Source organism: Cariama cristata, unplaced genomic scaffold, assembly GCF_000690535.1.
Source record: "Cariama cristata isolate BGI_N322 unplaced genomic scaffold, ASM69053v1 Scaffold36875, whole genome shotgun sequence".
NCBI classification, from domain to species: Eukaryota; Metazoa; Chordata; class Aves; order Cariamiformes; family Cariamidae; genus Cariama; species Cariama cristata.
Window position 1 is genome coordinate 1 of NW_009619850.1, and position 16,869 is coordinate 16,869.

At 42.2% G+C, this 16,869-nt stretch overlaps 1 protein-coding gene across 1 annotated transcript; it reads left to right on the forward strand.

Moving 5' to 3' along the window:
• Positions 1-711: 711 nt before the first annotated feature.
• Positions 712-14,913, forward strand: EXOSC10 (exosome component 10; the record flags this gene model as incomplete). Its single annotated transcript, XM_009701409.1, has 24 exons — positions 712-848; positions 1,292-1,415; positions 1,869-1,973; positions 2,394-2,559; positions 3,341-3,452; positions 3,745-3,820; positions 3,964-4,074; positions 4,475-4,618; positions 4,934-5,124; positions 5,857-6,013; positions 6,659-6,807; positions 7,101-7,151; positions 7,922-8,033; positions 8,709-8,759; positions 9,310-9,388; positions 9,590-9,672; positions 9,987-10,082; positions 10,719-10,793; positions 11,279-11,366; positions 11,592-11,665; positions 12,214-12,382; positions 12,860-12,921; positions 14,078-14,151; positions 14,725-14,913. Coding segments are annotated over 24 exons (2,517 nt in total), but the record flags the coding sequence as incomplete, so codon positions are not given.
• Between the last annotated feature and the right edge of the window lie 1,956 nt (positions 14,914-16,869).

The following is a 16,869-nucleotide window of genomic DNA, read 5'->3' on the forward strand; positions in this document are numbered from 1 at the left end:
TGTAGTTCTTCCCTGCGGGGGCTGCCTAGGGACCCCCACTTCAGTAGGTGCCACCCGTGAGGACCCCCCCCGTGGGCGTTCCCCGCCATGCGGTAAGGGTGGGTGCGGGCCGCTCCCACGGGTGCCGGGTACCAGAGAGGCGCGCTGGGGCCTGCTGCCGGCCTGGACTCGGGCCTCTTGTCCTAAGCGCACCGTCCCTGGGCGGGAGTTTGCCGCCTGTCCCACGCGGGTCCTCGAAATGCAGAGGAATCTGCACCCTCCCGAGGGCCGTTGCAGGACGTGTGGCGATGGGCATTGCCCCTTGGCTTACAGATCTCAACATCAGCTACGTTGCCTTTCACCTGTGCACGCTGCTGCTTCCAAGAGAGGGAACGCCTGCCGGTTCTCAAACAGGAAGCATTGCGGGAGGGGCTTGTTAAAATAATAAAGTAATTGTCTGTGTCCCTGCTGATTTAACAAGCTTGCTTTCAGGTCTTAAACACTAGACTGAGTTTTAAGGCTTTTTATTAGACTTTCATCATTTTAAAGGTGTCAAAATAGACAACGTGAGCTAAATGACTGTAAACTTTGTTGAAAAGTCCGATGATATCACATGTTAGAACCACGCAGTTCAAACAAGCTAGGCAAAACGCATTTTTACCAAATAGTATCCTGGGTAAATGGAGGAACAAAACATTGAAAAAATTCTAATAACGTGGTATTCTTGCACAGTATGCTCTTGGCACAGTGGTAGCTGCAACAAAGGCATCTAATGGGCTTCCTCAGCCTGGCGATGAGTACGACTTCTACCGAAGCTTCCCTGGCTTCCGGGCATACTGTGAAACACAGGGTGATCGTCTCCTTCACTGGTAAGGGTGCTTTTGTGTCTCTGGGCCATTGCTAATAGCTTCCAATTCAAAACAGAAGGTAGCACCCAAACTTCCTATAGAGAAAAAGACGTTTTATTTCACATACCTGATTTTAGATGCTTTTCTAGCACTTGACAGTTTAAGTAACAAGTTTAAAGAGTGCCTTTCATAATGATTTGGATAAAGAGCTGTGCAGAGAGCAGAGATATGCAACACATTAGACTATGTATTTTAAAAGTCTTGTGGTTCATGAGAAATTAATTCTAACACTTAGTACTCTATAGGTGTTTCTTCTATTCACTGCTCATGCAATGTTATCTATAGGTACTGCATTTGATTTATTTTCAAACTTCGAAGATGTAGAAGGTTGAAGAGAATTGGATGCTTTAGTGTTCAGCATGCCTGCTTTAAAATTGCTAATAGCTGTACTGTTCTCTTGCAAGCATGAGCAAGGTGATGCAATACCATGGCTGTTGTAGCCACATGAAAGATCACAGCAAAGTGACAGAGCTGGAAGATAAATTTGATATGCTGGTTGACTCCAATGACGTCATTCTTGAAAGAGTGGTAAGCAAATTATTTCTGGATGTTGTTCTTATAAACTGTGCAGTTGCCACAGTTTATTTTTTCATTGCAAGAATTTCAGTGGTAATGCTTTCAGTGGTGGCTTTCCTTTTTATTTTAAAAACATTTCCATGTGCTAGGCCAGTGGTCACAGCAGCTAAGGCAGATGGGTTATGGCCCAAAGGGAAGGAAGGTAATATGTGGATTGTGAGGAAACTAAATACAGTTTGGCACACAAACCTCACAACCTGAGAACAGGTCTGTAAATTCATAGAGCTGCTTCTCTGAGGAAACTCTTCCTACCCCGTATGCTCAACATGCTCCTCCCACATTTGTCTGTCTCATGTTGCACAGAATTCAGGGGAAATGGCTGTGGAGGTATTAAGTCTGACTAGAGTGGCTGAGCATGGTAATTTAACAGGTGTTGGGTTTTCACCTCGCTTTTCTGGAATTTAGGGTATTTTATTGGATGAAGCAGCAGGAGTGAACAAAAACCAGCAACCAGTCCTCCCTGCTGGTTTACAGCCCCCACAGACGATCATTTCCAGCTGGAACCGCAAGGTGAGGCCTCTGCGTTCAGTTTGCTGTGTTGTCCTAGCTTTTTTCCCAATGTTGGCACTACTGATTTTCCAATGGAGTTGAGTAAAATGTTCTGTCACTTTATTTTTTACACATCCTAATTCCCTTCCTCTTTTTTCCTTTTTCTATTTATTCAAACTTGATTCTGGATCTGTGTGCTTTCAATTGCAATTTCAGTTTGATGTACACAACAGCCTTTCTTTTGCTTATTCATATGAATTCAAGATCCTGATTCAAGAGAACTTTCGTTCTTAGGTTCTGAACTCACTGCAAAAGAGTGACTTACTTTTGAGTTTGGGGTATAACTTTATTCCTTTGAATATTGGGTCAGGCTGAGTAAAAGAAACTCTGAATGTCTGTTAAGTCATGAGTTTTACATGTGGTTTACCTTTTTTTAAACAGGCAGGAGAATCCCACAAGAGAAGTCAATCTGAAACCTTTCGACTGCTTCATGCCAAGAATATCTCTCGACCACAGCTTAAGTTTCGGGAGAAGATTGACAATTCCAACACTCCCTTTGTACCTAAACTTTTTATCAAGCCAAATGCTTTGAAACCTTTGCCTGAGGGTAAGGGCTTTATTTTTTGTTGGGTAACCTATTGAGAGTATTTGACACACATCTGTCCTCGCAGTATAGAGCTAAAACTCATTGACTGTAAAAACAGGTAACAGCAGGAGATGTTGACCATTTAGGTGTAGTAAGCTCTGTGACTCTGTTGTTTACATATGTGTAATGTAAGGGTAGGTCAGTATACAGCATCTTCTTGTTGGTATACAGCAAATAATCTGTTCCAAACAGATATTCTGCTCCTTCTCTTTACCGCCATTGAACGTACATGATGAGAGTCACTCTGGCACCAGGAGCAGTCTTGACTAATCTAGTTGGCTTTACAGATACTTCTTTCTAATTAGTTAGGAGTGCCAGGTGTATGGTTAGACCTACCTTTGCTTTGGGTGCTTTATCAAAGCCACCAGCGTGACATTCTGTCTTGGCAGCATGTCATTCTGCTGCTGGTGATTCATCCTTAGTCTGCACTGATGTGGTTGTACTTTTAGTAAGTGGGAATGATTGAAAGATTTTTCTGAAGATTTTTTAATCTCCTTCCATGCTCTTGAGCAGAACCACCTTGTGTCTTGCTTAACGACAGCCTGGTAAAACCTAGTAACTGAGTTGTCATTAGAGGTGCAGACAGAAATCTTGCTGACAGCAAAAGCTGCAGGTCTAAATTAAGATTTTTGATACTTTATGATGTTAATAGGATCTTGGGGTGGGTGGAGGGGAGAGAGTAGTAGGCTGAGAACATGTTATGTGTGGGACCCAGTCCAGTTGTTCCATATTGGTTGTTCAGCCCTCACAAAAAGTGGACGGGAGCGAAAGGAGCGCCCTGAAGACTTGGATGTGCCAGCTGCTTTGGCAGACTTCATACACCAGCAGAGGACGCAGCAAACTGAGCAAGACATGTAAGAAATTAAACCGACAGCAAGGTGCTTGGAGTACCATTGGTGAACATGCACTTGTATGGTCCTATTGTGCTGATGCTATTCATGTGTAACAGCTCTGCATGTGTTTGTGTCCACCCAGTACGTTACGTGTGATTTGCTTTAAACATCCGCAGTTATTTTAAACCTATGCTTAATAAGAGGCCAAATTTCTGCTCAGTAGGGAAACTGCCATAACTCTCAAAGCCTCTGTGCTCTGGCTTCATAAAGATGACTGAAATATAGCCTGTGCCTGTCTTGCTAATTTCTGCAGGTTTGCTCACCCTTACCAGTATGAACTGGAGCATTTTTCTCCACCAGATGGAGTTCTCAGGAAACCAGAACCCCAGGTAAGTGCCCACACTAATTTAACCTTACTGCAGATGCAGTAAGTTTACAGACAGCCATACTTGCTGAATTTCAGAGTTGAGGGAGGAGGTCAGGGGTGGGAATTGACAGAGAACATACCATGGCTAATAATTTGCTCTGTCAGATGTACAGGCCCATCAAGGAAACACCCTGTCATTTTATCGCCACACTGGATGAGCTGGTAGAACTAAATGAAAAGCTTATGACCTGTAAAGAATTTGCCCTGGACTTAGAGGTAATCAAAGTGCCTTTTCTGTTTAAAAGTTACTGTTAGTACCTAGGAGACCATTATATTATTCCAGTCTGTTTTGTAGTCTTCTCTTTCTCCTGCTTTTTGTACTGTCTGACATGAAAAGACAGTTCATGACCCTGACCTGTCAGATATTGTCTGTAAGGTTGAATTAAACTGTGTCAATATTATAAGTTTTCCAATGGTAGTACTGGCTGCATACTTCATGCTGAATTTGATCTTCTTTCAGTTCATCCCATGTATTTTTTTATGTCACGTTAGTGACTGCAGAGAGAAAGCTTGCTCATCCAATTGTCTTTTTCTTCTTTCATTTGGGGTGCTGTTTGTTTTTTAGTATTACTTCTGTAATGGATCCTAGCTTATGTCTCTCTTCCATGTTTTTCAGCACCATTCCTATAGGAGCTTCCTGGGCTTGACATGTCTGATGCAGATTTCCACCCGAACAGAAGACTTCATTATTGATACACTGGAATTGCGCAGTGACATGAACATTCTCAACGAGACCTTCACAGACCCTGCAATTGTGAAGGTCAGCTGCCAAATTCACCACCAGAATTTATTTTTTTTTCCCCTTAGTTTAAACTTTATTATAGTTAAAAGCACACTGGGTGCTCTGTCTTGGTCAGTTGGCTCTGCTTTCATTATAATTTGTTCATGTGCCTGTTTCCTTGATGTAAGTGGGGAATTGTTTGCCAAGTGCAATCATTTAGTAGTTCTGCACTTAACAGTGAAGGACAGGGAGAAAAGAAATCTGGTCCTAGACCCATGAATATGAAACCACAGCACTGCCAGCCTGGAGTAGAAATATTCTTCATGTCATTCTAAATTTGTTTTGCTTTTCCAGGTCCTTCATGGTGCAGATTCAGATGTGGAATGGCTGCAGAAAGACTTTGGTCTGTACTTGGTGAACATGTTTGATACTCACCAAGCTGCTCGTCTCCTCAATCTTGGCAGGCATTCTTTGGACCACTTGCTAAAGCTGTATTGCAGTGTAGATGCTGACAAGCAGTACCAGCTGGCTGACTGGAGGATACGGTAAAAACTGACCCCTTAAATGGTCTGGAGCTGCAAGGTAGCACTTACCCTTGTTTGCATTGTTAGAGCAGAAGCGTGTTTCTAGTTGCAAGCCCCATAGCTGGAGGTTAGTCTCAAAGTGAATGAGCACGGCATTTACCTGACTGTGCTTTAAGTTCTTTTACCAGTGTTACATTTTCCCGTGTTTCTTTAGAAAATGAGTTCTTTTGCGAAGACCAGGAAAGATTAAGTAATGAAAAGCTCCTGGAAACTCAATTCTTAGGAACAGCGCTTAACCACTGCAGTATTATGGAGAAAGTCAGTGTTTGTTCCTGTAGACCCCCCACCCGAACATTCAGTCACCCACATAGGTAGAGCAGTATGCTCTTGGAGCAAAGAGCTTGGCTATGCAGACGGACCCTGCACACCACAGAGATCCCAGGTCTACGTTATGTAGGCTCTGCAAAGAGAGAAGAGTTACGTCAAATACCATAGCAGGCAGCTCTGCCATCCAATTTAGCTACACGACAATCCTGCTCTCGATCATGTGAACAAGATGCCGTCTAAATTGGAGAGTGCACAGCATGTAATTGCTGTTGCCCAACAAATCCTTCAGTAAGGAAACAGAAGAATTTCCATAGTAGTTCTTGGCGCAGTTTACGTGCAGTTTGCCCTAATATGCCTTGCAAGAGGAAAGTGATGTTTTGGCAGGGCAACTGAAATGTATTAGTGTAATTTTGGCTCTTTTTCTAGCCCTTTGCCAGAAGAAATGATTCAGTATGCCCGTGATGACACTCACTACTTGCTCTACATCTATGATAAAGTGAGGGAGGCGCTGTGGGAGAGAGGGAATGAGCAGCCCACTCAGCTGCAAGTTGTGTGGCAACGCAGCAGGGACATCTGCCTGAAGGTAAAGCTTTACCAGGTTGGATTACCTGGATCAGAGTGTGGGCTTAGTAGGACAGAAAGTCCTTTGCCTGTTCTGTGTCTGTTGCATAGATGCAGGTTTTTTTCCTCTTTGTGTGTCTGAAAACAGCTGTATAAACTCTGAGTCAGTTGTGTGCAGTCACTTGTTTTGCTAGCTAAAATCCTTGGATTCAGATGCCTTCTTTCTGTGTTTTGAATGCTAGCACTCCTTGGCCTCCCGATGCTTTCAGGTGTGTCTTTTCCAAGAGAGAAAGGAACATATCCAGTTCTACTGGATGTTCCTAGAAGTTCAAAGCCTAGCTGGAGTTGCATTACGAGATAATTATATTGTGCCTGTGGAAAATACTGTCTATGAAAGTTGGCCTTGTCTAATGTGGTAAAGCTTGAAGATATTGTTATGTCCAAAGCTGCTCCTGGAGTTGGTGAGGGTGGTTTTCCCTTAGAAGTGGATGAGATGTATGTTTTTCAGGGATAGGCTCCTACCAATAGTTTAGGGTAAAAGCTCCAAGAGACAGTATACCTGAGTTTATTCAGATCCCTTATGTCTGCATCTGTCTCAGTGAAGCAAGGCAAACTAGAAAGCACAGATCTGATACTCATCATGAGTGTTGCTTTTTTTCCTGTCCAGAAATACATCAAGCCCCTCTTTTCAGATGAATCCTACCTTGAGCTCTACAGGAGGCAGAAAAAACATCTCAACACACAGCAGCTAGCAGCATTTAGGTTGCTGTTTGCATGGAGAGACAAGATGGCGCGTCAAGAGGATGAGAGTACAGGGTAGGAAGTCTTTTGTTACAGATACTGGCTTAATGCTTCAGTAAGTCTCTTGGATTGTGCCCCTCCCACCCCCGAGGTGGAACTGCTTTGTTACCTCTAGAAATTAGGCTGCTTTTTACACTGAAGTCCTGTTATGTAAGTTCTTACAGGTATCTAGATCAGCCCTATTTAATTTCTTTTTAACTGATTTCATCTTTTCAGACCTTGTAATTGGGGCAGACTTGGGCATTTTGAAGGTACTTTTAAGAGTTTTAAACATTCAGTTACATTCACGCTGCCTCTTTGTGTTGTAGATACGTGCTACCAAGTCATATGCTATTGAAGATAGCAGAGGAGCTACCCAAGTAAGTTTTGTTCACCCTTGAGGAGCCTCATTTGATTTTAATATCCAGCAAGTCGTTTCCTGGTGTGTAATTACTTCTGCAGTTGGTCCCTTCCTTCCAGCTGTCAATACTGCTTTTCTCTATAGTTGTTCAGTTTGGAAGATAAAGAAATACTGCTATTTATTTATAGGCTCCAAACTTCTGGGATTCATGTCTCTGATTTTATTCCACTAATAAAACACATTCCTTTGCATTGCTATATGTCACACATCCCCCTTGAGATTCCTGCAGTATTACAAAGCAAGAGAGGGATGAGTTTCCCCATAGCGTTTATTTGGGTGTTTTTTCAGTTCCTAAAGGGATTGGCAGGGGGCAAGGGGCAGATCCCTTAAAACACCCAATTTATACAACATTTTCCTCAAATAGTTGGCACTCATCATCTAACATCCATACTTGAGAATAACAAAAAAGTATCTTTAAACGCAAGTCCACTGCTGGGCTCAGCTTCCATAGATGAATACTGAACAAGGAACAAAATGAAGATGGGGACAGACCAACCACAGAAAAGATAAGTGAGAGGAGAGCTGAGTTAATGGTTTCTCCTTATCTGTACAAACCTGGTACACAAGAATTTTCATCACAGAGAATAAGCTCTTGATAGATTAATCTGACTTGTCTTATTCTGTCACAGTCAGGACCATGGTTATATCTGGCTGCACATCCTTTGAATGCAAATGCCTAACTTATTGGCCATAAATATAGCACACTGAATTTTTCTCATCTCTCTTCAGAGAACCCCAGGGCATCATTGCTTGCTGTAATCCAGTCCCACCACTAGTTCGCCAGCAGATTAATGAATTGCATCTTCTCATTCAGCAGGCCCGGGAGATGCCTCTGCTCAAGGTAGGAATAGTTCATACCACTCAAGAGACTCATCACTTGCTTCCCATAAGCCAGGGTCTGGAGCTAAATGGTGACCTGTGATGATGTGTATGCTGAAGTTTGCTTTTTGAACACTGTGAATATAGTGTTCTGTAGTAGAGCAGAAAGATATATTGCAACTTCTTCTTGCCTGTCTATTGTCTGCTGTGTGCTGGCTCACACACAGTGTAGTTTCCTGGAGAACTAGAGCAGTAAAAGAACAGACACTACTTGAACAGCGTGCAGTTGTCTGTCTTACATTGCATATCCTGTTAGCCTGCGTGAGGAAGAACTGGACCTTGTGGAATTTGTTGGCCATGTAAATGGATTCATAAATCTCTTACAGCTATGGTGAAGAAAAAAAACCCAAACCCTAGGTGTCAGAGGTTCATTAGTTAAAATATATCATCAACATGTTGATATTAATACAGTCTTCCTCCTTTAGTGAAACAAAACCATTTGTGAGCATGAAGGTGTCTTTTCTATGTGCGGTGTGTAAATGTATCCATATGCGAACACTGCAGGAGAAGAAGAAAGAATGTAATTTTATTAACCTGCTAGCTTGTAATAAGTGTATTGAAAACATTGATAAGGAGGCCAGCCTAGAAGAAATAGGTCAGATGCATTTAAGTGACTTATCTTTCTTTCCTATTCTAGTCAGAGATTGCTGTGGCAGTCAAGAAGAGAGCCCCTCTATCCACCCCTGAGGTACTGTTTACATAGTATTTGTTACCTAATGTCTTAAGCTTTAAACTCAGAAACAAATGTAGGAAAACTCTAGCTTCTAGTAAATTGTTTATTCTCATCCGTTTTACAGGTCTCTCAGCTTTAGCTTATTGTTACTTTTCTGTGCTAGACTCATAACATTACCAGCTGTAAATTGGTATTTTACCATCTGCCCTAATAGCCACGCTGAAGGCTTCATCAGCACTCTAGCTGCTAGGGAGTTTCATGTGTGTTAGTCTATACTGACTGATCTGTAAGAAGAGAAGTTTCAGATGAGTTTCTAAGGCTGACTCCTTTACTCTCGTCGTGCATATGAAGTAAAACATCTCCATTAGCCAATGGGTGCTTGCACAGAGCCTTTTGATGCCAGATGCAACGTGCTCTGGCATGTGAGCTATATTAAGAATATTCAGTCTCAGAATTTCACCCTTTTATTTGAATTTTTATTAATGTGTCCCTGCAATATGTGAAAACATATACAGATTCATAGAGTAGTGTTTTAATGGTGTTTATAATTTGAATCTCTCTGCAGAGGCTGGAGAATACCTTCTTTGGACCACATGACAGTTCCCGAATTCCTGTGGATGCTATTCAGAACAACTCTGACTTGGGTAATTTGAATTTAACCTAAAAACTGTGCTAATAATGACATGATGTGGCTTTGACATGGGGAAATAAGCAGCTCTGAAGAAACTTGCAGTGAAATCTCATGACACAAAAAAGCCGTAAAATATACAAGTATCTAATAAAAAATTTGTCTCCTTTTCACATAGGGCCTGCACCAATTTTGGAACATGGTTGTCTCTTTTCAGACACTGAGAGGACAATGAATATTCAGGGTGTTCAGCTAGAGTCAACATGTCTTGTTGCTACTGCCACTGTCAGCATATTCAGTGTAAGCAATATGTTTGTGATAGTGTCGGTATTTAAGTATTAGAAAACATATTTAATAATCTGATAAAACCGTGTGAAAGTGTTGCAAGAAATAGTAAGGTGGGATGTGCACGGAAATGATCTGGCTTCCTGTCAAGCATATGTCATAACACAGACAACTAGGTCAGGAGGCCAGCAAGTTAATTACATCTCTCCGGAGGGTTACTGCCATCAGTGGAGTTTCAAACAGAGTGCAAAATAGCGTGCATGAAATGGCAATACCCAAAACCCAAAATTATTAATGTTAATATTCTTTTTTTTTTTTTTTCCTTTCAGGAATGTGAAGAAGATGAAGGAAATGAGAAGACTTTAACCACTGCACAGAAGAAAGCTCAGCGTATAATGGAGTCCTTTGAAAATCCATTTAGAATGGTAAAACCTCCCAAACCGTATTTCTAGTGGGACTTATAAAGTACCTACTGCAGAGGATGCTCTGAATTGTTTTTCCAGGCATATCCAAAAGAGCTTGATATAGCATGAGCTGCTGCCCTCTTACTGGAATCGAGAGATTGTCCTTGCAAAGCACACACGTGTGGACTTGTTTTCAAAACATATTGAAATGCCTGTTAGATATATCTCTTTCTACATAGTAAACAGACGTTTCACTGTTGTTTTTTTTTTTTAATCAAGTTGAGGTTTTTTTAATTTGCATGACATTTTCATCTCTACTTTATAGCTAGGGTTAGCGAGCTGATTTTACTCTTCTAATGAATCTGAAGAACAATAGAATACTTTGTTATAGATTTGGAGTGGCAAATTACTAGGAAATAATATCAAAACAATTTTTCTGGTCTGTGGTTAGGGGTTGGTTTTTTGGGGTTTTTTGTTTGTTTTTTTCTGTAATATTTCTCTTGGCCATAGCTGTAGTAACTTTTTCCAAAAGGTTTTCTATCTATAGAATGTTTCTTAAATATGAACTTTTGGATTTGGAACATTTTAAGTAACATTTTAGCAATAATCTAAATGTCACATGCTGTGTTTAAAGCAGAATTTTTTTCCTCTCTACAGTACCTACCTTCAGAACAGAATCCTGCCTATGTCTCACAATCTGCAAAGTTTGACCCGTCATCAAAAATTTATGAAGTAAGACTTGTGCTAAAATTTCCTACCAAGTAGTACAAAAGAAACAAATAAGTAGATTATTTTCCTTTGGGAACCTCAGCAGTATAGAATTTTTTTTTTTCTCCTTGGATTCTCCTTAGAAAAAGAATGTAAGTTTTGAGAAACTTGACATGTTCCTGAATCTGTAGTTCATTGTTTCTTTAGCATTCATATCCCCCAAAGAACCAGGGATTGGAGACGTTCCACTGTATATTCCCTGTCTGTCAAAGATACAAACTACTACTGAAGTCTGTATCTGCCTTTGTTCTCACGGCTTGTTTGTAGCTCAGAACTTTTAAAGCACATGGTTTTACTTCACCTGGTGCAGCAGATCTTAATCTCTTTTACAATCCAATTTGATCTTTTGTACTCTTAATGAAGACCAGCATGTGGTAGCAAGTTTATAAACTCCATTTTGCCATAAAACTTCAAAGAAAGTGATCCCAGGTAATTTTTTTGCATTGCAGATCAGCAATCGATGGAAGTTGATGAGTCAGACACAAGTACAGAAGGAGTCCAAGGATGAAACCAAAAAGAAAGCAGCCCAGCAGTCAGGTACGGCCATTCTTCCCTTCCTCAATGTGTTGGCTAGCATGCTTTTCCCAATGCACATAGGTTGTTTCCCAGTTACAAGAAAACCTTAGATGATGGATGAGACTGTTTAACAAAGATTGTACTCTGTTTGGTTTGAGACTTGCTACAAGCTGGTTTGGTTGCTTTTTCTAAGCTCCTGGCTGACTTACTCCTGCATTTTACAGTAATGTTTGTTTGTTTCTACAGCTGCTCGTGACCAGGCAGAGAAGGTGTATAAAGAGGCAACAGCAAATATTGTGTCTGTTCGTCAGCAAGCTATGGTATGTCATTGAATTCCCTACTTCCAGCCTTTGGTCCTCTTGACCTTTGTAACATAGTTCAGAAAGAAACTCTTAGCCCTCTAACTCCAAAAAATCTGAATGACGGTCTTCTGATAGCAGTCTTTCTGTGGTTCTGCCCTGTGTGTAGCAACAGGCCCCTAGCAACTGTGCCGTGCAAATCTTCGCATCCCTCTGTATCTTCAGTAGGGAATGTTTTCCACTGCTGCACCTCTGTGTTCCTCACTTGTCTGGGTTCCCCCAAATCTGCCTGTGGGGCCATAACAGATCTCAGCTTCTAGTATCCTGTGAAATGGCAACTTGGCTTTTCATCTGAAAAGTCCCTGCGGGGCAGGGGGGGAGCAGTTTAGGCCCAAGCAAGAACAGAGTGCTTTCTCCCCACACTATGATTGCCACAGGCAGTAGCTGTCACTGGGGCCTAGGTCCATTGGGCAGTTCATCTGCATGCTGGTGTTCATGCCTACACAGAGATGTTTCATTCTCCTGTCCTGAACTTGTCCTTGTTTCTATTCTGTGGGTTGCTTTCACAGCAGGAACAAGCTAATAAGAAGAGGGAGAGAGTCATGAGTGAAACGGGAACAGAGTTGCCAAAACAAGAGAAGAAACGGCCAAAAGCCTCCCAGCAACCAGAGGAGCTGGAAACACCAAAGCAGTTTACCCCCTTTGATTACAGCAAGTCCAACTTCAAAGTGTTTGCGGGTAAGATCTGGATCTCTCGCTAGAGTGCTGCAGGCTGTGGAAAATGTTGCCAGCTGAGCCCTGAGAAGGCTGTGTGTGAATGTACATGCCAAGGCAGTACAAACTGTTATAATGCATTTACCTTTCAGTGGGGAAATAGTAAAATAAATTAACTTGAGAAATGTAGAGTTTAGCATCCCTTTTATAATTGAGAAACAAAATCCTGAAACCGTTGGCCAAGGGGATTGGGGATTCAGATTTTGCTTCTTTTCTCTGTAGAGAAAGTCATCTGTTTAACTTGGCCCCAGGAACTAGGAGGCAAAGGAGATTTGACTCCTTTGTAGCAAGTATCTATTCAAAAGCATCTCCTGGCCTTAAGAGACCTTTCTGGTTTTTAGCATGTGGGAGACTGCAGTGAAATCTCCTTATCAGAGGAACACCATGGAATGTACTCTCTAAGGAAAATTTTAGTGACAGCTTCTCTCCTCTCTCCCTTAGGAAGCAGCAAATTGAAGCAGTCGCCGCAATTTGATCCTGCCAAGCAAGCTTACACAGGCAAGGTATGGGCATGTCATGAAAGAAGGAACAGAAATGATGATAGCTTGTAGCCAGCTGGGGAAGGCAAATGACTTTTTTTGGATCAGCAGAATGTTCCCTAACAGCGCTTGGTACTGAGGTGTAGCTTCCAATGTATTACAACCTCTTCCCATTCAGGAAGAGCTTTCCTGGGGCCCCTCAGACTCCCTTCTTGTTTCCCCTCTCTTCATACATTGTACACACCTACGCCTCCATACATCACAGGCCTGACACTTAGACCACAGCACACTGCCACAAATTCCCAATACCAAAATCAAGGCACCCTCAGAAATCTCAAATTCAGTCCAGGTATTTCAGACCATGTCAAGTCTGCATGTTGCCCACATTCTCCACCAAGTACTGTCATTAGGAAAACAGTCTCAGCTCAGAGAATTTTTACTTAATTTATTGCTAATTGAGTTTGAAGAGAAGAAAGAAAACATAAACAATCAAACACGTACTTGGGGAACCTGTGACCAGAACAGGGCAGTTCCTGTGTCGTCTCCCCCTGACCCACCCCAGGTCATTCATGGAGCATTTGGGTGCTGATGTGTGACGTCAGTGGGCATTCAGGCATGAGGTAATAGGGTGCCAATGCCTGAGCTCATTGGGCGCTCGAGCATTAATTTTAAGTTCTAAAGCTCATTTCTTGCATTTCAGCCTCTTTCCTGTGCATTCTGCCTTCCTGCATATTTAACTGGAGGGCAGATGGTACCAGGGAGCATCTTAGATACTCATTAAGAATCATATTTTAGAAGCTGAACAAGTTTGTGCCTAATAGTGTAGGAAACAGTTTCCTGTGCAATCCTTTGCTGTGTCAGTTGAAACTTGTTTCAGGAGGGGAAAAAAAAAAAACTAATCAGTGACTTTGGGACAACCTGTACCGATCTTTCTGTCTAGATGGGTAAAATTTGTCATCAGTGGGATATTGTGCCTCACATGTCAAGGTTAGACCAGTAGAACAGCACTTACTCAGATGCATTCAGTGCACGTGCATGTAAAGAAGTCCTAAAATGTAAAGCTCACGGTGCAAATGAGCAATGTTCGTCGGAGGGACCTGACAGCACATGACTCTCATGGAATATACTGTATTTGCCAGTTACCTCACTGTGTGTGTGGTTTTTTTTTTTTTCTGTGCAGAAATTTGCTGGAGCTAACAAACTTCAACAATCTGGAAACCGAAGCATGTCCTACCTGGCCGGGAAGGCTGATAGGTGTGTTGTCAGCCTGCTCTCATCGCAGTGGTGGAGTGTTTTCACACCTGTGCCCCGGAGCTATGGGCAAAGCATAGCTATTGTCCTCTATTGCTGTGGGAGCTTAAGCACGTGTTTCATGGGAAGAGGTTGCGTCACAGCTTGACGTCAGTTTAAAGGCAAAAAGAAAAAAAAGCTTTGTCAGGATTAATGCAATCAAAGACAATTCTGGGTGGAAGGTTTGAAATGCTGAGGTAAAATTCTGTGTTAATAGATGTGGGAGTCGCTTTCTTTGGCCACAAAGATAGGTGGAGGTACGGAGAACATTTGCCTACCTTGGGAGGGAGATAACTACTGCCAAATACGAACAGTCTTATTCTGAACAGATACTTAATGTGTAGCTTACAAGGCATGATCCTTGTGTATTATTTAGCCATAAAAGAGCAACACTACATAAGGGCAGCATTGGTGGGGGAAAGGTTCTGTCTGCATCATGATGCTCTCCCAATAGAATCATTGTAACCTATCGGAGGTTTTCAGTCTTGAGTGAATTTAGAGCAAGAGTTGAAGTCTTTCTGTAACTGTCTTTTGCAGGGGTTCCAGGCACCACTGGCCAAAGAGATAGTCCTTGTTACAAGACCTGTGGGAGTTGCTGCTGAAGGAAACAATAGTCAGAAGTATTGTCACCATGGGACGGCAAATACTGGTCATCGAGCAGCTTTTGTACAGAAATGTTTTTAAACCCATTAAAATCCTTTTTTTCCAAAAGGAAAAACATCTTAATTTATGTCACTTTTGTTATGTTCACATTGAGTTTTTTCTAATTATACTCACAATGTTGCTTTGTTTCTAATTTTGGAAGTTTATCCTGTGACCTCAAATACAGTTAGACTAAACTTGTCAATTCTTGGAGCTGCTTGAAGTCAAGAACCAGCGTGTCAGTGGAGTATGAGAGGAACCTCTTGGCATCTCTAAAGCCAGCACAAAAATAAGAGAGACTCAGTAGATGTGACTCAATCTCCAACAGTCCAGAGGAGGAAATAAGGCCAGACTGTCTTTTATGTTAGACCTTGCTTACAAATTGAACTGCACAGCTCATCCCTTACAAGACAAGGTAATCTGAAAAATGAGTGCGTTTACCTGGCAGTGTTTGTGTATTTTTAAGCAAAGATTTTATTTTAACGGAAAAGAGTTATGGTACTTTTTGGATCAGAGACCAGTGGTTTCACCATAAAGTTATAGAGTGAAAGCGATAGCATTAAGTAGAAGGTAAAAAAACACAGTGCAATATTGGGTTGGGGAAAGCCAGTGAGGTTCTGTGCTGCAACTGAATCTCAGTACAGCTATACTAACATTTCAGAGTTTTAAATACCCACAGTGAGTTATCCTGAAGTCTTTGTAGAAAGAGTATCAGCCCATAATTGGATGGATGGATGGATGGCAGAGCTTATTCTAAATGCTGACAACTGAAGGCTGGTAATGCTGCTGTGAAAGAGGTAAGCAGCATTACAGTTTAATGGGGTAGGGCTGATGTGACTTTGCTTGAAGCCACATTAAATCAGTGGCAGAGCTGTTTCCTGGATTACTGGTCACTGCACTGACCAATAGATCTTGCTGTCTTTCCCAAAGGTCTGGTCTTATCTCTGTCATTTCCCTTTCTGGCTCGGGATTTACCATTTCATGCTCACCTGTTTTGGCAATGACAGAATTTACTTCTCTGACTGTTAGGCTATGTGCAAGGACTGAGTAGGTAGTGGTAAAAACTCCCCTCTCTGTTCCTAACCCGAGGGCTTTATTTTACAAAGACTGTGAGGAGGTTTGGGATTTTGTTTGTTTGTTTGTTTTCAATCTTTTCCCATACTTCTGGGAGTAGAGAGTGGAAGGAACAGAGGAGGGTTTTTCCTCCTTGGGTATCTCAGTGTGAACAGTGCCAACTGAGCAGCATTGTAATGGTAGAACAGAGTCCCTTTCTGCTCATAAAATCTGCTTGCATGGCTGAATATTGGAGAATGTTTTTGAAAAGAGGCAGTTAAATAGCAATTGTCTCTAAGTGCATTTGCAGGGGCTGCCAATTCCCCTTCTTGTCCAATATTTCTGTAACTTGAAGAACAAGTAAGTCTTACTAAAAGCCCCATTGGCTGCAGAGGTATTAAAATTTCTGTAGCTTCTTTAAATCCTCTGCTTAAAATTCCATGCAAGGTGACATTTCAAGGATGATCTTAATTTTAGTCTTTCCCTGTTCTCCCTTTATGAATTGCAGCTTACTGCCATACCTTTAAAAAATTGTCCTTAGTGGACGTGACTAGCAAATCCACGCATGCTTTATTCACCTGGTTTCACCTATGAATCAGATGAAGTTGTAGCACTAGAATCCCATCATCTGGGACCATTGTGCTATCACGCCGCAGTTGTTGAAGATCTTTCCGTAACCTGGTTGCAGAACTACTCTTGGTAGAACCTCAGCGAGTTTCTCCCCACGGCTGCTCTTCGCAGCACGCCCCGCGTTTTGTAACGCTTCCGAGAGCACCCCAGCGTACGGGAACGCTGGAAAGGAATCTGCCGTTATAACCTCCAACCCTCAAAACATCCAAATGAGACTTTTTTTTTCCCGAAAATTGTTAGTCACTCGCGTTTCTGCAGGCGGCGGAGCTCTGCCGACCGCTCGGGGCAGCGCCTCGTCTTCCGCTCGCCCGCGGCGGTGTCCGCCGCCCGGGTTCTGCCTTTGTGGCGCGGCGGGGG